The following is a 25,420-nucleotide window of genomic DNA, read 5'->3' as shown; positions in this document are numbered from 1 at the left end:
ACAAGATCTTTTTGGCTTTCTGTTTCACATTTTCCACATGATTTATACTTACTCCTTTATAGCTAGCAACCATAGTTTAAATATAGCCCAACAAAGAAGCTCTCCTGGAGATCACTCAGAAAATAAATACAGAGTTCTCATTAATATTACCTGTATATATTTTGTGTTCCTTTCATAACCATTTGCTACTTCATAATATTTCAACCCAATGTTTATTAAGATGCTACTTACTGGTTAGAATAGAATACATGAAAGCTACATGCATATACATAATACAGCTTGTGATAAAAAATTATATGTGAATTATAACTCACCTAAGGTAAGCCTATGGAGCAAGGAACAGCTTACTTCTTGAATTTTTTCATTGGCAGGGAATGCTTTCATGGCTTCCACCACAATATTATAACACCTGACATTCCCACTCATGAGGACTTCAACATTGTTGCCTAAATTTAAAAAAAGAATCATAATTACCACAAGGGAATAAGTTTCTTCTTTCAAATATGCATACAAATGAGTATTGCATAGATCTGTGTAATGGGTACAGATCCAGATGCAAATAGCATGTCTATCAAATAGCTGTAGAGATTGCATGTTGTTAGTTGCTAACACAACAGGACATAGAATTGAGCTTTGGTGTGCCTATAAATTATTTTCATTTGGTTCCTTGTTTTAAAAATTTAAAGTATCTGTAGGATTAATATTTTGGAAATTAACCTATCATTCTACCAAAAGCAATCTTCAGATTCAGTGTAATTGCCATCAAAATTCCAACACAATTATTTACAAAAATTGAAAAGAATGATCTTCAACTTCATACGGAAACACACAAAAAAGCAGAATAGCTACCAACCCTTAATAATAAAAGAACTACTGGAGATAACACCATCCCAGATTTCAATTTTATTACAGAGCTATAATAATAAAAACAGCATGGTATTAGTATTAGCATAAAAACCGAAATGAGCTGGGCAGTGGTGGTACACACCTTTAATCCCAGCACTTGGGAGGCAGAGCCAGGCAGATCTCTGTGAGTTCGAGGCCATCCTAGTCCACAAAGTGAGTTCCAGGAAAGGCATAAAACTACACAGAGAAACCCTGTCTCGAAAAAGCAAAAAAAAAAAAAAAAAAAAAAAAAAAAAAAAAACAACCTGAAATGATCAATGGAATTGAGTTCAACACCCAGATGTAAGTCCACACACATACAGATACCTGATTTTTGATGAAGAAGCCAAAAATGCACACTGGAAAAAACATGGCATTTTAAACAAATAGTGCAGATAAAACTGGATGGTGACATATACAAGAATGAACATAGACCTCTATGAATCATCCCATGCAAAACTCCCCACAAAATAGATCAGAATTTCAACATTAAGACTAGATATCTTCAATCTGATAGAAGAGAAAATAGTAAATAGTCCTGACCTCATTGGCATAGAAAATGACTTTTTGAACAGAATTATAATAGGAACTAAGAACAATTAATAAACAGGATCTCATGAAACTGAAAATCTGTATGGCAAAGGACACCATCATTTGGACAAAGTGACAGGGCAAAGAATGGGTAAAGATCTTTACCAATTATACATGCAACAGAGGGTTAATAACTAAAATATATGAAGAACAAAGAAAAATCATGAACATCATAGGAACAAGCCATTTTAAATATGGGGTACAAAACTATGCAGATAGTTCTCAAAAGATGAAACACAAATGGCCATGAAACACTTAAAGAAATATTAAACATCCTTAGCCAGCACAGAAATTCAAAGTAAAAGCATTTTGAGATTCAATCTTACCCAAGTCAGAATGGCTGTGATCAATAAAACAAATGACACCGCAAGCTGGCAAAGGTGTGAGTAGGGGGAACACCTGTTCATTGCTGGTGGGAGTGCAAAGCTGTATGGTCACTATGGAAAGCAGCGTGCTAGCTCCTCAAAGAGCTAAAAATAAATCTACCACAAGATCCATCTATAACACCCTTGGGTATACACCCAAAGGATTCCACATCCCACTACAGAAATACTTGCTCATCCATGTTCATCGCTGCTCTATTCAAATAGCCAGATACTGGAAATATCCTAGATGTCCATCAACCGATGAATGGATAATGAAAACATAGTACACCTACACAATGGATTATTATTCAGCTCTTTAGAAACTGAAATTATGAAAGTTTCAGGCAAATGGATGGAGCTAGAATAAATCATCCTGAGTGACGTAACTCAGATCCAAAAAAAGACAAATACTGCATGTTTTCTCTTATATGTAGATTTTTAACTTTCAAGCTTTTGATATGTGTGTTATAATTGGAATAAGAGTTAGGTAACTAGAAAGGAACTACTGGGGAGAATTAGTTCTCCAAGCAAGGAAAAATATAATATAGCGTCATGTAGTAATAAAGTAGAAACTAAAATGGAAGGTTAAGTAGGGAAGAGATGGAAGAGAAAGGTAAAACAGAGAATACAGAAAGGGACAATTTACACTAAATTGCCTTTTGAAAAATCATAAGGAAACATACTATAGAATCTTCCATATATATGAAGAGAATCTAAATGGAATTACCAAATAATAGGTGAGACAGTGCCTCAACTAAATATCTTATTGCCAAGAAGTAAAACCTCCAGTGCCATAAATAAGTTACATATAGTTGAGTCCTTGACCAGAGGGTCTCATGGAATTCCCCCTAGACATCATAGGCTGTTGTCAAGGTTCTTAGTTGCTCTCTGCAACCTGATTGTAAGGTCCTACTGCTGAAGACAATGCTTGCTTACTTCATCAAACATGGAGAAGTTGAGAAAGTTCTTAACTAGAAGCTTTATCTCTACTGACTAGCATTCATGGTACCAGAAGGCATTCTGCATGCTACCAGAGAAGAAAGATAACCATCAAAATCACCTAACTACAAACCCTGCAACCTACAGTAGTGGCCTATCTGTACAATATATTCATGTTACAAGAGTAACCAGTCACTTTTTAAAAATTGGATTTCAGACCCCCCTCCTTGAGATTAAACCTATACCTGACACTGCAAAAGAGGCAAAGAATCTGAGATTAGATCAAACATGGGCCAAAGGGCAAACCTAATACTATTACCCTGCAATGAAACATAGCAACAAAAATGATTCCTGATGACATACTGCTATACCCATAGATCAATGTCTCATTCAACACTTATCAGAGAAGCTTCTTCTTGTTGTAGTAGAAGGTTATTAACACAGAGACCTACAATTAAACAATGCACAGAGAGTGACTTTGAAGCACTCAGTCTGTTCTACTTATGAATACCATTGCTATGATTAAACATCATGACCAAAAGCAAGTTGGAGAAAAAAGGATTTATTTACTTATACCTCCATACCATAGTCCATGAACGAAGGAAGACAGGACAGGAACTCAAAAAGGAATGGAACCTGGAGGCAGGAGCTGATGCAGGCCATTGTGGGGTCCTGCTTACTGGCTTGCTCATCATGGCTTACTCAGTCTGCTTTCTTATAGAACCCAGGACCAGCAGCCAAGGGATGGCATTACCTGCAATAGTCTGGGCCTTCATCCATCAATCACTGATTAATAAAATGCTCTATGGTCAATTTTATGGTTTACACAATATGTTTTGATCATGTTTCCCCAACTCCCAACTCCTACCAGAACCTCCCTACCTTCCTACCCACCCAACTTTATGTTCCTTCTCTCCTTCAAAAAATCCTAATAAAAGCAAAAATCAAAACAAATAAGCAAATGATCAATAAGACCAAAAATGCCAAAACACAGAGTCTACATGTATATAATTTGTTTTGTGTTTGCCAAATGCTACTGGGCATGAGGCCTGTCCTCAAGTGTTGTCCATATACCCAGTGATCATGTGGAAACATGATCAAAATATATGTGTGTAAAAATGTTTTATATACATAATTTAAGACAAAGAAAGTAAAAATTGAGGATTTTGTACAAGTCTAAAATCAGTCACATATATTTCAAATAGATGAGCTCAGAGGTCTACTTCCTGGTTCAGACATTGATTATGGTTTTTGCAATGTCTTTTCCTCACCCAAGGAAAAAAAGCCTCAAGATCATGTCATGCATTAGAATAGTGAAAATAAACTTGGACCTATTTCCTCTATCTTCGAGGAGCAGCCAGCAAAGAGGCAGAAATCTTGAACTTCCTGGAGATGGCAGATTGGAGGAGGACAGATAAATACAAAGACAAAGTACATGAGCAAGGGGCTGACATGAGTCAGACAGAGAGGAAAGAAAGGAGCCACGGGGGAAAGCTGCTGTGAACCTGTGGGGGAAGACACTTCTGTTTCTGAATGTATTATTAGCTACTCACCAAACAGAAAAACATCTCTCCGTCAAAGATTTCTCCTAGCATAGCTAAAACTATTTGCTAATAACAATACATTTTAATGTTTAAATGGAATCGTAAAAACACCAAAATATTTTTTAAACGCACAAGAATGAAAAGAAGTGGCCTGATAAAATGCCTTTGCTGTAGAACTGGCATTAAAGCCTCTTGATTCCTCATTGTTAACTGCTGCTTGCTTTGACCTTTGTGTTATGAATCGACACATTTTAACTGGATTATGTCATAAGTGGGTGGAAGACAATGGATTCCAAAAGCAATTGGCCCAAAATAAATGAATAATGAAAGAGCCCAGGAAAAGTGCGAGGCAGAAAATAGCTGTCTTGCTGGCAATGATGAGCTGGAGAAATGTAAAGTATGGCACTCTCTGCTTCAGGATTAGTATTCATTAGTATGCTATGTTTTTATGAACATATTAAAGAGGCTATTTTTCCCAAGAGCATTTGTTTTTTGACCCTGCTGCAATGAAGTCTCAAGCTGCTGTACCTAAAACCATACATGTACATCATATGGGTATTGTGTGTATACTGTTATCTACATTATATGTATATTATATGTAACAGAATACATATATATACTATATACATGTATGGAAAATTCATATTGTACCAGAGTGTTAATGGTTTTGTAATATATATTATATACCAAGTATTAGTTTATATTCTTTACACTAATGAACTGTATCTTCAGTAGTCATTTTATTTTATTTTCTTCTATTCTATTTTATTTTGAGACATGCTCATCATAAGTTGTCCAGGCAGACTTTGAATGCAGCCTCCTGAATGTAGTGGAGATTTCTGATTTGAGCTATGGGTCTAGCCAACACCACATATTATGTTCCTAATGTCCAGCTCCTAAACACTTCCCTGTATTCTGTTCTACTACACACCTCCTTACAGGCTAAGTTCTCAGAATTCAAGACTCTTTAAGAGCTCTGGCCTTGGTCTATGTGATCTCACAACAACAGGAATTCTGCCTTAGGATGCCTGGTCCTGCCTGGGATCATATCTGTGTTTCCCACTGTATCAGAAGAGGCAAGGCACACATTTATGCTTCCCACTATTGCTTCCCATACACTAACTTAGAACTGGAGGCAGCATAGTCTGAATAAATATGAATTAATTAAATGAATCAGTGAATAAAGAAGCTTAGTATCTACAAGTGTGGTAATATTTCTTTTATGATCTAACAAATAAAGCTTGCTTGAAGATCAGAGTGTAGAGCTAAGCCACTAGCCATAGAGGCCAGGCAGTGGTGGTACACACCTTTAATTCCAGTACTTGGGAGTCAGAGGCAGGTGGATTTCTGTGAATTCAAGGCCACCCTGGGCTACACAAGACTGATCCAGCCCAAAAGAGAAACAGAGCCAGGTTTGGTGACATACATCTTTAACTCCAGCACTTGGGATCTCATACATTTTTAATCCCAGCACTAGGGAGGTAGAGACAGGAAGTGATATGGCTGGGTAGAGAGAGGAATATAAGGTGGGAGGAGACAGGAATTCAGTCTCTTTCAGGCTGAGGAGTTGGTGAGGTAAGAGGTGGTGGCTGTGGCTTATTCCTTAGTCTCTCTGGGTTTTTATTATTAAGACCAATTAAAATTCATACTACACACACAAACACACACAATCCAAATATAAATTAATTAAATGAATCAGTGAATGAAGAAGTCTAGCATCCACAGGACTACACACACACACACACACACACACACACACACACACACACACACACATACACACACACATGCAAAAGGGATACATTGCAGCTCTCCACATGCAAATCAGAAAGTGCAGAGAGGGTACTCACAAGGAACTGCCAGGGAATGCAGGCAGGAGAGCACATGAAACACAATGTCCTTGTCCCCTTTGAAGTTGCTGAGTGTGGTTAGCAGCACCATGTAATCTTTGCTCTCAACAAACTCCATCAGGTGTTCCTCAGAGACTAAGCAGAAGGGGAGAGAAAACACATTTACATGCTTTAAGATGACAAAAAATTGTATTTCTTGAAAAGTGCATTTATAAGTACAAAGCATCACAAAGACAATATACTTAATAAAAAATGTGTCTCTGCCCAAAAGGCAGAGGAATTTAAAACATTAAATCAGTTTGAAACATTAAAAGAGTTCTGTTCTGAACTGGTTATATCATCTTCCAAAATGAGAAATTATCAGGAACCCAGTAGTTCTCAGGGGGAAAAAAAAAGAGACGTATTTACAATTTCTTTTAAGTCTACAGCAACCTAACAAGTACAATAAAGATGATGTTCTGGAAGGAATATTCTACGATTCTGATGGTTGATGATAACAATGGCCCATCGGGATGAACATCCTATGAGTCTTACCTACTGCTAATAATGATGATTCTTTGGGATGAGCTACTATGATTTTGTAAACTGATAATGAAGATGACTCATTAGAAATGAATATAATACTGACCTGCTGATTGTTACTAGGTTTTGTATTTTACTTTTTTTCCCCTTTATTATTATGTGTTTTAAATTTTATACATCAGCCATGGGTTCCCCTGTCCTCCCCCCTCCCGCCTCCACCCCCACCTTCCCCCCAGCCCCTCCCCTCCATTCCCATGTCCTCCAGGATCAAGGCACCCCTGGGGATTCATTTAAACCTGGTGGATTCAGTACAGGCAGGTCCTGTCACCTCCTTCCAGACTGAGCAAAGTGTCCCTGTGTAAGCCCAAGGTTTCAAACAGCCAGCTCATGCACTAAGGACAGATCCTGGTCCCACAGACTGGAGGGTCTGCAAGAGCGTGAATTGTTGAATCCAAGATTGCAAAAAGCACAGGGACAAATAACCAAATGAATGGAAGCACATGAATTATGAACCAAAGGCTGTGGAGCCCCCAGCTGGATCAGGCCCTCTGGATAAGTGAAACAATTGAATAGCTTGATCTGCTTGGGAGGTATTTTACTTTTTAAAAATTTATTTATATTGTGTGTGCCTATTTGTCAGTATGTACAGCACATGCCTCAAGTACCCAAGGAGGCCAGAAGAGATGGTTAGATCATGTGAAGTCACAGGTAGTTATAAAAAACACTGTGTAGGTGCTGGACTTGAACCTGGGTCCTCTGCATGAGCAGCAATTGACATCTCTCCAGTCCCTAGTTTTTGGTATTTAAAAGCTAGGGATTTAGGTTGACAGCTGAAGGGAGACACAGTTAAACATTACAGTTCAAAACTTCTTAACTGTAGCAAATGGCAAGTGATTAGACTTTAAAATACTGCTGTGGATATCGCTCTGTGTAAATAAAGTTCTGATTGGCCAGTGGCCAGGCAGGAAGTATAGGCGGGACAAGAGAGAAGAGAATTCTGGGAGGTGGAAGGCTGGGTGGAGGGAGACACCGCCAGCCGCCGCCATGAGAAGCAACATGTAAAGACACCGGTAAGCCACAAGCCATGTGGCAAAGTATAGATAAGCAGAAATGGGTTAATTTAAGATAGAAAAAGTAGATAACAAGAAGCCTGCCTCGGCCATACAGTTTGTAAACAATGTAAGTTTCTGTGTGCTTTCTTGGTTGGGTCTGAGCGACTGTGGGACTGGCCGGTAAGAGAGATTTGTCCTGACTGGGCCAGGCAGGAAAATCTAACCACAAAATACTCTGTCTTAATGGTTTCCATGAGAGATCAAAAACTGTCATTCATTTTTTTAGGTGAGATTATCTTTTAAAATTGACATCCTTTCATAATCAGAGTATGTTGAGCTCCATTTGAAGTCATTTTAGTAGGTGGGAACTTCAAATAAAACATTTAAAAATCCAGTTACATTTTATAATGTAAAACTGGTTAGATTTGTTTAATTAATGATAGATACCATGGGATACCATGTAAAAAGTAGCCCTTTTATATTTAATAGTATAGTTTCCACAATGTCTTTTTAATTTTTGATAAACACCTTTATTAACTAACTTTTCAAGATTAACTCTATTAACTGGTTACTGTCTCAGGGAACTTGATACTCCTAAAAAAAAGTCAAAAATTGTTTTCTTCTTACATTTATAAAATATATAACATGATATAACATAATATAACACTAAGTATTAATGAATGTTGGATTAAGATTCTCCTGTTTAGCAATCATTAGTCTGTGCCAATCTGTCCTGGAAGGATACAGCACTTATGAGAGCATGGTGACAGTCTCTTTTATGTGTAAGAACTTGCCCAAAGAGAAACACAGTAGAGGTCCTGTGAGACAACAAATTTCAAGTTTTTCTTTCAATTTTTATCAAAGCTTGGGCACGAGATGAAACACAGAGAAGGCAGCCTGAGACACATAAAATTCTCATGCCCTTCATAGGCAGTGAACTCTCCTCTACAAAGCCTGATCATTAAAGAGCTGGGTCCCCAAACCAGTAGCAACCATGGTGTGCTAACTAACTGCTAACCTCAGACAACTTGCTCACTTCTCCAACCCATTTCCTCATCAAGTCAGTAAAAGGATTTGACAAACCAGCTCCAACAGTGTGCAATCACTTGTTATCAGTTTCTGAGCCCGCTGTGAAACTGTCGTGTTTCTCAAGGACAATCTGCATTCACCCCGTTCTCTAGGCAGAGCCTGTAGCCATTTCAAGTCTGACAAGATTCAAAATCATAACCCCATTTTAACATGTACTTGACTTCATAGTTTTCTTTTTTCTTCTTAACACCCATATACTCCAGTTTGCAAAGTGAACCTTGAGCCCAGTTATGCAATGGAAGGAAGTCTACCATAACCACATGATTTATAACCTATGAGTGAAATTCACACCACAGGAAGAAGCAATGTTACCAAACTAAGAGTCTAGCAAAGTTTATTTTGCTTTGTAAATACTATGATTGTAGACAATTATTTTGTCTCATTAAATATATCCAACTTTTCCCAGTACAGGCCATTCCTCTTATGAAACTTCATAATAAAGAATTTACACTTTTACATACCTCTCTCAAACAGCACATGTAAAGCCTTGCATCCAAGTTTCTGGACTTCATCATTGGCTGAATATGTGTGCATGGCATCAAAAATTAACAAGAAAACGTCACATTCTTCTTCCAGGATCAGCAAAGTGATTTTACCTAGTTTGAAGAAAACAATGTTCTGTAAGTAAATCGATGTTTTTAGCAGTGGATACATTAATGTTTGCATGAGGCCTATGAATGTTTTATGGACTTTTACTTTTGACAGACCACATCATTGCCCCAAATGTTATCCATAGCAAGTTCTTTCCAAGTGACATAAATTCCCAACCACTTTACTGTAGTGGGATCTCTTTCTGATTGCTGTGAATATGTGTGGCTCCCATTGAATAACTAATAAAGCTGTTTTGGCTGATGGCAGGAAAGCTTTACAGCCAGGTGGGAAATCCAAGCAGAGATACGGAGAGAAGGGCAGAGACAGGAGAGATGTGAACCTGCTGCCCAAGGAGCAACAAGATGTCAGCAGACCAGTAACATCACAGCCATGCGGCAACACACAGATTAATAAAATGGGTTGAGTTAAGTTATGAGAGCTATCTAGCAAGAAGCGTGAGTCATAGGCCATACAGTTTGTAATTAATATAAGCCTCTGTGTAATTATTATATAAGCAGCTACAGGACCAGGGAGAGATTCATCCAGACTGGTGGGCAAGGCAGGATAAAGAGAAGTTTCCGTCTACACTTTACTACACTTTTATAATTTCTGGCACATCACACCACACACACACAAAGCCTAGACCTCCTATCTTATAATCTTAAAATGCATTCCTGTCTTCCCCTTGACCATTATCATCTAAATATTCTGTGGGTGCCCTGAACTGACCCTACCCTTTCTCCTGATCAGCATCAATGAAGCCATCATCTAACAACTACTCAAGAGAAATTTCCCAGTCATTATCCTTCCAAATTCCCTCTTTCTTCCATTTTCAGTGAGCCAACTCATTTCATCAAGAGCCAAGCCATTCAAGTGTTAGCTCTTAAATACTCGAAAACTCTCTCTGAAGAAGTTAGTTCAGCTTTCCTAGCCTACTCAGGACCTCTTCCCATCTCACCAAGAATGCAGAAATAGTTGCTTAATTGCTCTGCTTATTGTCAACTTCTACCTAACTATTGATAGTTCACTCCCTGCATTGTATTTCTAGAACCTAAATGTGATCCTTGAAGTCCCTTGTTGGACTCTTCTAAGGCCTTCTCTCACTCATGAGTACATCAAACCAGATCCTTTACAAAGCGTACTATATCAACGTCCTGAGCCCATGCCTAACTCAACCTGGATATGCTATAGCCATTGTTCTCTTAAATCCTTCCTCCAATGCCTCTATGAACTTGCATTACAACAGCACTTTCCTCCTAATGTAAGGTGGAGCACAAATAATATCCATTCTGTCAACAAAAGTAACTGTCATGGAATAGGGGTGGTAGCAACAAACAGATTTTTTTTACTAGGTTTGTGTGTGTGCATGTGACATTGGAGACTAAACTCAGAGCATACATGCTAATCTGGGGCTCTACTACTAAGCTAAACTTGACCCTCAAGTGATTGTTTTTCTCATACACATGTGTCAGTCACTAGTTGATTCTCTTCATTATAACACATTTAGTCAACCTCACAAGATAGGTCCAAACCCCAATTCAAGAATCAAAAGACTGAGGCACAAAGAGGCTAAGTAATCCAAGTGACTTTGCCAAGTGCTCAATAGCTAATTGGAGGCTGAGCTGAATTAAGACTTAAAAGGTCAGCCAGGTGGAGTTGTTTACAGTGGTAACCCCAGCATTTGGGCTGTGGAGTGCTGAGACAGAAAGGTTGTGAGTTCCAAACAAACCACAGAGAGAGTTCAAGGCCAGTCTGCACTCTAACATGAGACCCTTCATCAAAACGTCAAATTGCACTCAAACAATTTCAGACCGGTTACTTACATTTGTAGTTCCCACAAGGGAATTTAGCTGCTACCTCCACTGCGGCAAGCTTCATCATGTTTCTCTTCGTTTTCTCACTACATTCAATCGTTTCTCTAAATGCATTATCCCATCTGCCCTAGACACATGTTTATTTAAATTCAAATTGAATGATAAAAATTAAATAAAACAGAAGTCCAGCTTCTCCTATTTCAAATGTTCAACAGGTATGGAGAGCTACTTGCTCTGACCCTGGGCAGCGCATGGACTATTCCCCCCACTGCAGAAGGACCACTGGAGCGAGTGCTCAATTGTGACAAATGAAAACGAGGCAAGGAAAAATTTAAGTTCCTAAGGATAAAGGTTAAATGATTGAATTAAAGGCTCTTTAGGACTCTCCTGTCTGCTGTCCTCTTTGCCCTGGTCCTTTCTTATACCTTCTCTCTCCTGAGAGTCTTCATTAGCATGATTAATTAGGACTCTAATGTCTCACACTCCCACTGCAGCCTCCCTTCTATCTTCTAAGGCCTCTGAAGCTGTGCACACCACATGAAATTCTCTTGACCTCAACATGACCTCCCATTCATTGAACAAAACTCCCAGTCATTCAGGATTATGTCTTTGACGATCACAGCCATCTATCAGGGCAAGGATCACAACTATTACACCATCTCAAAATCTCAGCTTGGGTCTGTTAGTCTTGGCAGAAAGTCACCTGAGGCCAAGAGTCTGGTGTGTGGAGTCACACTCTGATGGTACCACTCACTCGGTGGCTGAGGCCACCTCTCTGCTCATCAGTGCTCATCAGCGTCTCTCACCCAGAAAGACAAGGAAAATGCCTGTCTGGGGTGACATAGATTTTGAAAGCTTGTAAAGCATGTTACATCTAGCAAACAGTCAAGAAACACTGCTGCTATGTGCTTTATCAAAGCCAACCTGCAGAAGAGACTTAGAGGATGCATACAGAAAAAGCTACCAGGAGTGTGAATCGTGGGAGCAGATTCTGGAAGCTAGAACTGGAAACAAGAACAGGGGAGGGATCACAAACAACATTCAGACCAAAGGTGCTCTGAGAGACTGAGAACAGGAGGTATAGAGAAGACAGACACAGAAAAACTCTCTAGAAATCATAGGGGATTGGCTTACACATGGACAAGCGTGAGGAGCAAGCATTTCCAGTCCCCACTCACCTGAATCTAGGAGGAGATCTAAGGCTTTTAGTCCAACTGTTGACACGTTCACATTGGCATGGTGAACAGTTAACATCTTAAGAATCAGCCTAGAATAAAAACAAAATCATGGGTCAATGAAAGTCATGCAGCAAAGCCAAGGAGACTCCCCAGTGGGAAAGCACTTGTTGCCACACCCAACAGCCTGAGGATAATTGCCGGAGCCCACATGATGGAAGGAAGAACAGATGTCCACAAGTTGTCCTCTGACTACCACATATATGCTATGGCATGCATGTCTCTCCCCCCATCCCCCGACACATACACAGGTACATACATACATGCACATACATACAAAGTCAATAAATCAATAAAAGCATTTTTTGACACAAGTTCTTACTCTGTAGTCCCAGCAGGCATGAAACTCACAATATAGTTCAGACTAGCCACAAACTCATAGGGACCCACCTGCCTCTGCCTCTCTAGTACTAGGATTAAAGGTGTGCACCATCATGCCAACCTAAATGTAATTTTTTGTTAATGAAAATTTGGACTCAGAGATTCGGTAACATCTAAAACAATATTTAAGGACTGTTCTTCACTCACCTATACACTTCCTATATTTTGTTCTGTTCAGCAAAGCCCATGTGATACATTTCCCTTTGGTACAAACTTAATCCACGCTTATAAAATTAACAGCCTGGCTTGGAGTGTAGCTCAGTGGCAGGGCACTTGCCTAGCATGCCCAAGGCCCCACTTTCAATCTCCACCAACATAACAAATACAAATAAGTAAATAAAATAACCAGGAATACTATTTGCCTCCACTGTGGCAAATACTTCACATGCTGTGTCAAATTAACAAGTGAAATACATTGAATCTATACATTTTTCTAATTATCAACCATATCTCAGTAAAGTTGGAGGGAAACAGAGGAAGAAACCAATACATTTATTCTTGCATGTAGCACAGTGACAGAGTACTTGCCTACTATAGATACAAGGCCTGTGGATTGACCCACATCACTGGAAAGAGTGAAAAGACTTAGGAGGAAAGTATTATTCTGTGTCTCAACAGAAAAGCTAAGTCCTGCTTATAGTCCACTAAATGGCCCTACTTAGTCATTAACACACAAAGCACCACAAAGAGTATCCACATCCAGAGGAGATGCCTTGGATATGTCATAAAGAATTTATGAATCATATGTCATACATGTTGATATCTTAACATACAGGAAGACTAAATAAAGATGTTCATTTATATATAACCTTAAGGATCTACTTCAATATTAAAATTATTGCTTGCTACTATCTTTGATAAAGTAATATTGCATACTAGATAATGAACTCATTTCAGTAGTACCTGCTCTCAAATTCACTAGATTTTAATCTGTATTATTAGTTCCAAATAACTAATAATAACTGTTAACTGTTAACCATTTCCTGCCTGGTGGTGTTTGGTTTTATACTGTTGGAAGAAGACAGAGCTGGTGATATCTACAGCCTCTTCTATATTTAAAAAACATGTCCTTTGTTCTAGTAAGGTGAAGGACTGTTGATATCTCTACCTACCCATTCTAGCCCTACCACTTCCTGTTCCATTCTGTTAGAACACAGTCCAAGAATGGAGTTGTGCAAGGGGAATTGTGATTGCTCGTGAGAAAACTCCAAGAGAAAGAGGACAAGAGTCTTGTGACCTCAGTTTCTCCAAAAACATGGAATTGTTCTTGGAATGTGTTTTTGTGCCCTTCTGGCGTATAGCAGATAAGAATGAGTTTATTTCAAATTACTCATTTTAATTGGATCTTATTATTATTTGTTTATTTGCCTCTATGGAAAAACATGTATTTGCCATGTGTGGCTTGTCCTTGTGATTGTGTATTATGCTCACGTGACTCTTCTTGACCCTCAGGGCATAAACTGTCTGATGCTCTCAATAAAGTTGGCTATTGCATAAGACTTTAGTCTGCCTCATTTTTAGGTTCTGATCTTGCAGGTTCACACCATTAACTAGAGCAGAAAACACATTCTCACGATCCTTCACATGACTACTGCAGACAGGATTCCCTCTTTGGTATTCATCAATTTCGGAGGGGAAATGTTTGGCCACAGAGAAAAAGGGTCTTACAAAATGTTTCCCAAAATGTTCTCGTGTAGAGAACAGGGTTTCTCCCTTGGTCACAGACCCAGATCTCACTTAGAGCAGGAGTGCAGACAGCCAACGGAGGTGGAGGGATGGACTTGAGTGGGCAAGTAAGAGAATGGGTGAGTGAATACATAAACAATATTTTCCAAAGAAATAGTTTCACAATTCACCCCAAATGGTAGGTTTGCTCTAGAATAGGAGGAGGTGAGTCTTATAGCAGTCTCTATTATTGTACATTAACTAAACCTGGAGAAAATTAGAAAACCTCAAACAAACAAAAGGGAAATTAAAATCAGAACGACTAATAATTACAAGTATACTGTGGGTAGGTCTTCACTGAATATTACAGAACTGACACAGGGAATTTCAAAAATGAATTTGAAAATGGCTATTTTTCTCAAACCATACTCTTGAGAGGGTAGAGACTAAAAACTAGCAATACCTACATGCCAGAAGTGGAGAAACATGTACACACTAAAGCTGATACTAACTCCCTAAGGAACAGACACACTGTTCCAACCCATTTAAATTTTCTGATAAGAATTACAAAATTCAGTTCTTGATAAAACATTTTTCTCAAGCAATGTAGCATTGGAAGTAAAACATCTTCCTAACTGTGGCCCTAGATATGAGGGTACCTAATGACAAAGAATAATTTTTATACATCTGCAGAAAATAAGTTACTTTTTAAAAAAGATTTTCCTAGATACAAATTTTTCTTCAAAAATTCTTACCTAATTATGGCTTAAAATGTGGTCTTATTAGAGACACTATGTTGAGACTTCAACCAAATGGCTGGTAAACAGTCACCTAGACTGTGCTTCGGAGGGCTGAGAGGGACTCATTTCCTCTTTTCTCTTCCTCTTGAAAGCCAGTCTGCTTTCACTGAGATTAGTATGCACAGACTCATGCAAGTGTGCACATGAAGACAGTGGAGCATGACTTTGAAATGGATGCTGACAGAAGTAACTTCTTAGCTGCCATGACTTTTAAAGAATTCATGGATTGTATCAGTTCCACCTATAACAGGAAAAAGCTCATCTTGCTTTGTCTTAAGTCATTCTCAAAAATCTACAAACTTCACCATTTATATAATTGTAGAAGTGTGTTATTAAAATCATCTCACCTGATGTTTTACCATCAGTTTTAGTTTTCTAGTTCACAAATCTAAATTTAAAGATCTCAATAAATATTAGTTATTGATTTAAGAAAAATATATCTGCTTTGAAGGAATTTACCAGAATAGTTTTGGATGGCAAAGGGTGTCATATACAATTTTTCAATCATGTTTATTTTCACACATCTGTCATACTTACTGATGAATACCAAGGACCTCCCAATCATTTCCAATATCCTGGGGTCCTATTAAGCTCGGCAATGTCCCCGGGCAGACTTCTATTAATTTGCACAGAAGTGACCAACCCACCTGAAAGCAAGAAAGGTAAACATTTACTTTTTTTTTCAAGATAGTATTTCATACACCCTGAGCTAGTCTTGAACTCATTTTGTAGCCACAAATGACTTTGATATTCTGATCCTCCTTTCCACCCAAAATTACAACCATGTACCATCACACCCAGTTTATGTGATGCTAAGGATAATTAAACCCAAGGCTTCCTATATGATAGGCAAACACTGTACCAACTGACCTATGTCTCCAACCCCATAGCCATAGATGAGCCAATTATGAGTCTCTCTGTTTTTAGTAGAACAGATAAGTATATCATTTTTTGTTTGATTTTTGGTTTTGTTTTGGAGACAGGGTTTCTCTGTGTAGCTTTGCGCCTTTCCTGGAACTCACGTGGTAGCCCAGGCTGGCCTTGAACTCACAAAGATCTGTGCTTGCTAGGCAAGCATTCTACCCAACAATATATCATTTTTAAATAATCATTTTAAGATAAAACAAAACTCTAAAATGCTGTCTGAGAAATGAAAATAAGGTGTGTACTTTGACTACACATTGCCTTAAAACCATATGTAACTGGAACACAAAAGTATTATGACATTCCTGAATAAACACAAAATAGATATCCTTATTATCTAAATCAAACAAAATAAAGAACAATTTGAAAGGGTACACTAAAATTATTAAGCAAGAATGGATATGCTCGCACTTTATTACTTTTTAACATATAAATATCTAACATAATCTTTCCCAAGAATTCAAGATTTGATTATAGAAGAGGAAGGGGCTCAGAATGGAGAACGGGAGGAAGCTGGAGATTTTTATGGCAACGTGAAATGACTGGCCTTGGGTAATAGAGGCTTATGAGCAGTATTGTCCTATGATTGAACCTATATCTGTTACTGGAAAAAGAAAAGGGGCCAATGCTGGGACACTTTGCTCAGCCTTGGTGTAGGGAGGAGGGCACTGGACCTGCCTAGGCGGAGTCTACCAGGCTGGGCTGACCTTGCCTTGGAGGAGGTGGGAATGGGGGTGTCTGGGGGGAGGGCTGGGGGTAGGAGGAGGGAGGACAGGGGAATGAGTGGCTGATATGTGAAATTAAGTTAATTATAAAATAAAAATATTAAATTTAAAAAAAGAAAAGAAAAGGAGCAATAATAGAAGGCAGAACACCAAAGTGCCCCTTACATTCCCCTCAACGTCTAACTGTGAACTCTGAGTTCCCAAATATCCTAAAACTCTCCACAGTTACGTGCGGTGTGAGAGTTTATTGATGCATCTTACATACGTCTTTTTAAAAGATTGTTCACTTTATGTGTTTGAACGTTTTGTGTGCATGTGTGCATATATGACACTGTTGTGTCTGATTCCTCAAGGCCAGGAGATGGTGTCAGATCTCCCATACTCTAGCAGGTGTCTCTGGAGCTCTGAGAAACACTTTGACTAAAAAGTAACTTGGGAAGGAAAGGGTTCATTTCAACTTACAGCTTCCAATCTGCCATCAAGAGAAGCTGAGGCAAGAACTCAAGGTAAGAACCTGGAGGCAGGAACTGAATCAGAGACTGTGGAGAAAAGCTGCTGACTGGCTTGCTTGGTTTGCTGTCTTATACAATCCATAACCAATCCTTAACCACCTTCCCCAGAGAAGACAATGCTCACAGTGCACTGGGCCCTCCCACAATCATTAATTAAGAAAATGTTCTCTAGACTTGTTCATAGGCCAGTCCAATGAGGGTAATTCCTCCATTGAGGTCCTCTCTAGTCATGGACTCTAGTTTGTGTCAAGTTGACAAAAACTAACAAGTACGGGTCGTACTAGAATTACACATATGGTTGGAAACCACCATATGTGAGCTGGAAATCAGACTAGGGTCCTCTGAAAGAGCAGCAAGTGCTCTTAACCACTAAGTCATCTCTTCAGCCCCCATGCTAAAATGCCTCTGCACAGTCCGTTAGATATGACTCCAACACCAATAAGTCATTCTTTCCCTCTGGAAAAAAAAAAATACAAACTCCCAATTCCAACTCAGAGATCAGCCCACCCTTCCCACTACTGCTGTAAACCTAAAGTGTCGTCCATTCTTCCTACACGCTAAAGAACGATACTCGATATGATCAAGAAACAAAACAGAACATTTCTATCAAGGTAGCACATAGGTAATGAAATGTACAATTAATGAAAGGGTGTCTGATAATGATTTATGATACATGTTAAAAAACATGAATCCTGGAAGTAAGATTAACTGTGAGTCAGAACTAAATGTAGGAAGACTAAATGTAGCAGAGGAAAGACTCCAGCCATAGCTCAAAATTCATGAGCCGTAAGGTGAGTGGGGAGCCAGTGACAGGAATTGTGTGCAGGGGAGGGGACTGCAGTCCGATAAAACTGGACAGAAGAGTGAAGATATATGATACAAAGAGATGGGTGGCATGGTGAAAAATTGATATTCCTTTACTAAGGGGGAGTGGCACATGTCTGTATGTTTGCATGAGCAGATAGAAGGCACCTCACAAAGACAATCAGTATGATCTCTCCAGTCCCATCTCTCTACAACATTGTTCATGCTAGAGTCTCTTTACTATACTATTGTTGAATTAAGCATGAATTGCCTCATGTTGCCACTACTTCCCTTCAAATAATTGCAACTTCCTTTAAAAGTCAGAAATCTCTAACAGTCATTTTTTTACCCATGTTTAAGTTGGTACCCTCCTCTATGTAAGCAGAACAGACATTAACAATCCAGCTGTCTTAGAAACCAGCTGTTTCTGAGATTTTAAAAACTCCATGAAGCCTTTTCCCCAGGCATTTAAAAAAGTAGCATTCTGATGAGCTTCTAATGAGGAAATGCATTATAGGATGCTAAATTCCTGTCCATACCTGTCTATGGCTGACTCATTGAGAAAACCTGCTTTGTTCAGGTTGCTAAAGCTATGGCATCAATAACTGCTTGGCAAAAAGATCCATTCGAGCAGCTGAGCCTGCAATCCATGAGTGGCGCTTCTGTGACTAAGCAAAATATCCAGCAGCAAAGCAGGGGTAACAAGCAATGCATTAATCTTTCAATTAGGAACTTATCCTTCACAGAGAGAAAGTTCTTACCCTGCACAGGTGTGGTTGATACAGCTTTTTCTCTATAAGTTGCTCTATAAACCCAAGCATCCCTTCATAAACAAGTGGAAAAGTCAAAGGGTTGTAGAACACTTGACACACTTCCATTAATTTGGTTACCCTTCTTCAAAGGTTGGAACTACTTGGAAAAAGAGAAGTAACATTGGGGAGCAGAAGAAAATGATTGACAGGACGAGGAATGCACAGGGCAAGCTTGACAGCAGCGCTCCAAGATCTGCATTTGCAGAGAAGCACAGGTAAAGAAAAAGGTAAAACTCCAGAGTCTGGAATATCACATTGGATGACTCTCACAAGAAACTTTAACATGCATTTCTGAAAAGAACTCCTTACCAAACTTCTTACATTTATGGAGATATCTTCATTTGGTACTTCTAGCTAATTGAATGCAAGAAATAGGAAAGAATACTATCACTAATTATGTGAATACCAATTATGTGAGGAAATTTAAAAGAAAATATTACTTTCCCATAGACTTGAAAATCTTGGTAGAGAGAGAACCCTTTCTACATCCCTTTAGTAAGACCAATGATGATGTCCATGCTCATAGGATCCATGCCAAGCCACTGGACTTTTGCTAGTTTACACATCTTATGAATTCAACAGCAGCTGGTAGAGATTTTGATGTCATGAAGGGATTTGAGTACTCACTGTCTTACAAGCTCCCCCAGGGACTACTCGCTCTTAACTGAATCAAGATGAAAGAAAAACATTGGTCAGCTTTCTTCAAGGGCAGTAAGATTCCAGTAAGAATCTACTACTGTAATATGCATAAAGCCCTTCACAGATAGCTACAAATAGAACATCAGATATGCTGATTTTATTCTGCTATATTACCAAACTGAAGGCTGTTCCTTTCTAACATACTTTGCTGTCCCTGCCCCAACGCAAATAACATCATAGCCCATGCAGACAAGTGTGAATTAGAATGTCCTGGTTGGGTGTGTAGCTAGCTCACTGGTAGAGCATTTATCTAGTATATGCAAAGCCCTGTGTTTAATTCCTAGCATAAAAAAAAAAACAAAAATAAAAAAACAAACAAACAAAAGAGAGAGAATTGGGGAGGGAGACAGAGATAAAGGAAATGGAGGAAGAGAAGAGGATAAAGAAGAAAAGAGAAGGGGGAGGGGTGGAAACAGACAAGGGGGGGAGAAGTGGGGTAACAGCAAGTAGGAAATTAGAGTGTTTGGGGATGTAGGTCAGTAATCAGTGCTTTAGCACATTCCAAGTCCCAGATTTTGATTTTCAGCACAGAGAAAGGAGGAGGGGAGAGGCAGAGATGGTGCAGAGACAGACAGACACAAGAGCAAGAGACAGACAGATACAGGAGCAAGAGAGGAAAGGAGAAAGAATCAAACAATGGATGAGTTCCAGACTCCCCTGGGTTCTCAACTCAGCTACTCTCTTCTGTTGACTGAAAAGCAAGGTCGAGTTTCCTCAGCATTTTTGTTGTTGTTTTGTTTTGTTTTGTTTTGTTTTGTTTTGTTTTTTAACCAAACAGGGGTGAGTCTACCAATTATAGTGCTTGGTAGTGTAGGCAACCAGAATTAGACACTTTTGAATATGAAGCAAGAAGGATGTTGTAGGTGGCGAGCAGAAAGCGCCTTAAAAATGATTCATATTCCGTGGGTAAATTCCAGACTCGGAGTGCTAAAAAGAACAGTATCTTTCTTTCTCATGCCTCCATCTTTCTCTTGATGTTGTTTGGTAATAACCTGAAATCATTATCCAGATAGAAAGTAATTCACATTTGGGGAAATACATTATTGCAGACATAAGTGGGCTTGTATACAAGAAAACTAAAGCCTGGTGTGATGGCGTGCCCCTGTGATCACAGCAGTGGGGGGAGCATGTGGCACGGAGATGGCCAGTTCCAGGCAGTCCGGGCTTTACTGTGAGAACCTGAGCGGGGAGGGGAAATCTGGGGAGCGAAATGAGCCTGACTTCTGTCTGGTTACGAGAACAAATATGAAGGAATATTCTCACTTCACCTCCACAGAGTTCCCTACAAGTCTTAGTATTGGGATGACAAAACTGATTTCAATTCCCCAAATCACAAAACTCCAAAGGAAGTTAGCACCTTCAGAAGTACTTCTGTCTTGTCTGAAAGATACATTTTAATTATCTGGGGCCGCTTTGAAAATCACATTTAATTTACTTAGCCTACTTCTGGACTTCCTGTGACACAGACCCTAGAAGGTACACTTTTGTATCCGTTTTGAGGGACAACAGCTACAGAGTAGAAATGTAAACACCGGGAGAGGGGGATTCGGGAACATCACTTTCTTTGGACACTGCAAGGTATGCTGCAGGAAAAGTCTTGAACTCCGTCTTCTTCTCATTTAAAACCATGGAAACAATCTGACCCTTGAAAGTTTGCTGTCTACTTGACTGTATTACTCCTGTTAACTTAATCCCCGCCCCATTTGCTGGAATTAATCACAGCAATGTCCTATTAAAAAACACACTGTATATTAGGAAAATGTTTAGAACAGCTTGAAAGGTTAATGAACTCACCTTGCCAGAAAGACACTGTTTTCATTTTGCTGCTACCACGGTCTAGAGCCTGTCAGTTAATAAAGTTCCTTCTCCTCTGCTAGTAGAGGCTAACAATTGACAAGGGTTCCCTCTGGGAGCTAATCTCGAGAACTCGGGACATAAGGCCTATTGTATAAAGGTCTTCAGAGCAGAAGGGAAGGTCCATTTACCTGCTGCACACAGGCGACTCTCATGTAGGAGTCCAGGACGATCAACAGAGGCACGTGGAAATTTTTCCCTTCAAATAACTTGGAGGCTGGAGAAGAAGAGGGAAGTGGGGGAAGAAAACAAAGTCACAACCCACAGCATCCTTTCGACCTTCCCAGGATCCCAGCTCCTTCCTCCCTGAAGGCAAGGAGTGGGGTGCCCAAGATTAGCAACCCTAAGTACGGGATAAAGTTTGCAGAGGGAGGGGCTGCAGGCATTACCTCTGTCGGAGTAGGTAAAAACCAGCATGTCCTCCAGGAGCTGGAGCAACGTCTCGATCTGCTTGCCTTCCTGGACATTGTTCAGCCTGACTATCAACTTCTTCAGAGCCTCCTCCTCCTCTTCCTCCTCGCAGCCCTGCGAGCCGCCACTGGCCATGGTGCGGCGGGGACTGCGGGCGAGCCTAGGAGGTTGCTGCTCCCGGTACTGCTCCGCCGCCTCCTCTGCAGGCCCAGCCCTCGGCCTCCGGCCGCGCCCAGACGGCGACCGTGGCTGCCCCGGCCCAGCCTCAGCCCGGCCTTCCCAGCCGCAGAGCAGCGCTGGGAACTCCGCCGCCGCTGCCGCCGAGGGAAAAGCGAAAGCTGCCACCCCTCGATCTAAGAATAGCGAAGGGGCGTTGGGAAAAGAGGACACCGCCCAGTTGGCCCCTTTCGGGAAAATGGTTTCTTTAAGAGTTCCCCCTATAGGGAGAGGAGTCATTTTCCCCAAAGGATGCAGCGTTGAACAAGCAAAATCGGCCAGCTACTTAGACTCTTTGGTGATGATTATTGTGGCTTTTGCTGGCGGGGAAGGCATGAGTTGTTTGCTTGCTAGTTATCTGAAGCTCCCGCTGCCAAAAGGCCTCTCAGTTCTTTGGGGGTTTGCAAGGCAGGATCCAGGAGTTCTGATTCGGCTCCCTGTTCTCAAGGATGGAACTAAGGGAACACAGGATAAGCCGTGGAATAAAAGGTGTGAGAAAAAGCCCTTGAACATCATTCCTGGCCAGAACTAGTTATTAGTACTGATATCCAGAAGTTTAAAGTTAAACGAGGGATCTGAAGTATGGGCAACTGATAATTCCAGCACCTGGGAGATGAAGATAGGAACCATAGAAATTTGAGGCCATCCTTGCCTCATACCAAGTTCAAGGCCAGCCAGGGCTAAATGAGCCTATCTAGAAGGGGAGGGAGGGGGGAGGAAAGAGGGAGGAGAGAAAGGAGATAGAAAAAATAGGAGGGGGAGTGTGTGTGTGTGTGTGTGTGTGTGCCTGTGAGAGAGAGAGAGAAAGAGAGAGAGAGAGAGAGAGAGAGAGAGAAAGAGGAAGAGAGGAGGGGCCAGGAAGGCACAGTGCTAAAATACTTGTGTGAAGGAAGGTTTTGGATTCCAAAAAGAAAAGAAAATGCCAAAGTTTTTCAAGAGAACTCAGGAACAGTGCTGTAGACAAGGCTGGAACACAGACGATCTATGGCCTTCAAATGACCTATCCCCAAGTTCATTTACACAGGAGGAGAATTAAACCAAGTTAGTATTTCATGATTTCCAGTTCAACAGCCTGATAATAATTTCAAAATGGACAAGAATTCCTCTACTTACCGAGGAGGCACCTTTGGGGCGGGTAGTGAAAGCTTGCTGGAACCACAGGGGTAGAGTGTGGGGGTGTGTTTGAGTGTGGGAGGAGGGGGGTGCTGAGAGCTATGACTTAAATCCAGGTTGGAGGTTTGTCCACACTTCATTAATTTCAGCAGGACGAGAGAGCAAGTTTACACATCAGCCTGGGTAATGAGTTCTTTTTGTTGTCAAAGATTTTTTTTTAATCTTTACAGACATGTTCTAAATGTTTATATTTGCAAGGATAGAGCATTTAGAATTTGCTTTCATGTAATCCATGCTGGGGGGGGGGGGTTGAAATGGGAGAAGGTAGAGATGAAATAACTTTGGAACAGGGAGTTGTGGAAGGTAAGAGATTCTCCTCTAGTGTGTTACATTTCTATGTGTGTAATTTCCCATATAGAAACAAAACTCTCAACTTACGATCTTTACGAGACCTACAATTACCCTCTTCTATGTGCTTTCTGGACTTGTTTCAGCTTGGGAGGACTGAATGAATACCTGGAACTTTCTTTTTTCTCTTTCTCTCCTCCCCCTTCCCCCCCCCCCCCCCCGCCCCCGCCTGTCCTGTTTCTCATTTAAAACAAAACAAAACAAACAAAAAACTTGCCAGGAATTGAGACTTACTTCCCTTTAAAAGCAAGTTCTAAGTGACAACATGTTTCCTTAAGTTCCTCAATCCCTTCATCCACCTGTAGGCCTCCACACTGGCCAGGCTAGCAAACAGGGGCTCTGTCTGAGCTCTCTACTGGAAACATTTGCCAGAAGCAATGGCAGCTTAGGGCAAAGTATCCTTGAGTTGTTAACATGTTTAATTAATTGACTAAAATTCCAAGACTCATTAACTCCCCAGTCAACAAGAATTAAATGAGGGCTGCAGACAGAAATCCAGGACTAAGGCAGTACTCAGTGGAGATAAAATAACAGTAAATATTTGCCTAACTTCTGAGGAAGGAAAAAATAAAATTGACATCACCAAACAGAGCAAACACCAACGCAAACTCCAGATGGGCTAAAAGTCAAAACAAAAATAACTAGGAGAAATATATATTAAACGTTATTTAATCTTGCCTAAACAGCAAAGGCAGGGACAGAAAACACAGGAAGTTAACATTTGTGATTTATTAAAACATATTTTCTGCCATCAAAGAAAAACATAAACTAAATGGGGGAAGGGAATTACATACGGCAAAACCAATTAACTTTAAAGGTTTTAATGAATCATTGGAGAAAACAAAAAATGCAAATTTACTGTGAATGACCAGGAAGTTTAAGAAAAATATGTTCATCTTTATAAAGAATGTATTCATAAAGATCAATTCAACTTTGTATGTGAAATAGCATTGAGAAAAAGAATCAAATGAATCTAACAAAATAGACACAAAACTTTCACAAAGAAGTGATCAAACTCTATGAAAGGTATAAATAAGTGGCTCTATCATATTGATAGCAAGATTGAATACAAAAAAAGACACTGTCTCTTAATAGTAACAAGAATGTAAAACTAATGAAACAGCGAGACCTAAAGCTATAAAATAGCTCACACACCTGTGGTGAAAGAACTGCTCAATTGAGCATGATCCAGGGACACAGTAGCCTCGACTATCACTTCTCTAGAAGAAGAAGCAGTGCCAAGGGGGTCACAGGAGGGGCAGGCCCAGGAAGCACAGTTTATCCAGCTCAAGTGTCTTCCTGAGAGTCAGGAACAGTTGTTCTCATTGCTAGCAAACACACACAGAAGGTACCAAGTTGGATTTGAATTTCAGGCTCCACACATTCCATCCTGAAACCCCTAAGTAGGCCACAGTGTGTACAATAAATGAAGTGCTCTCTTATCATCAAATTATTTGGACTGTCATTGACATAGCTACATAAAGGAAACATTGAAAGAGCAGAGAGAGGCCAGTAACACAGTACAAAGTACTCCACAAATGGGAGGATGTAATATATATACATATATATATATATATATATATACATATATATATATATATACACATATACTCTTGTTT

General features: G+C 39.9%; 1 protein-coding gene across 1 annotated transcript in view; it reads right to left on the bottom strand.

Annotated features, from left to right (window-relative positions):
• The window catches only part of Lrrk2 (leucine rich repeat kinase 2), a 139,552-nt gene extending 116,878 nt beyond the window's left edge, over positions 1 to 22,674 (bottom strand). Inside the window, exons 1-7 of the mRNA XM_036207870.1 lie at positions 22,043 to 22,674; positions 21,785 to 21,870; positions 15,861 to 15,970; positions 12,421 to 12,509; positions 9,299 to 9,433; positions 6,175 to 6,309; positions 315 to 446 (exon numbers count right to left, since the gene is read on the bottom strand). Coding sequence (XP_036063763.1) covers positions 315 to 446; positions 6,175 to 6,309; positions 9,299 to 9,433; positions 12,421 to 12,509; positions 15,861 to 15,970; positions 21,785 to 21,870; positions 22,043 to 22,520 — 1,165 coding nt within the window. The 5' untranslated portion in view covers positions 22,521 to 22,674. The remainder of the gene's footprint in view (positions 1 to 314; positions 447 to 6,174; positions 6,310 to 9,298; positions 9,434 to 12,420; positions 12,510 to 15,860; positions 15,971 to 21,784; positions 21,871 to 22,042) is intronic.
• Positions 22,675 to 25,420: the final 2,746 nt, after the last annotated feature.

The sequence above is a fragment of the Onychomys torridus genome, chromosome 16 (genome assembly GCF_903995425.1).
Source record: "Onychomys torridus chromosome 16, mOncTor1.1, whole genome shotgun sequence".
Classification (NCBI taxonomy): Eukaryota; Metazoa; Chordata; class Mammalia; order Rodentia; family Cricetidae; genus Onychomys; species Onychomys torridus.
Note: the sequence above shows the minus strand (reverse complement) of the source record. Positions and strands in the feature narration are given on the sequence as shown.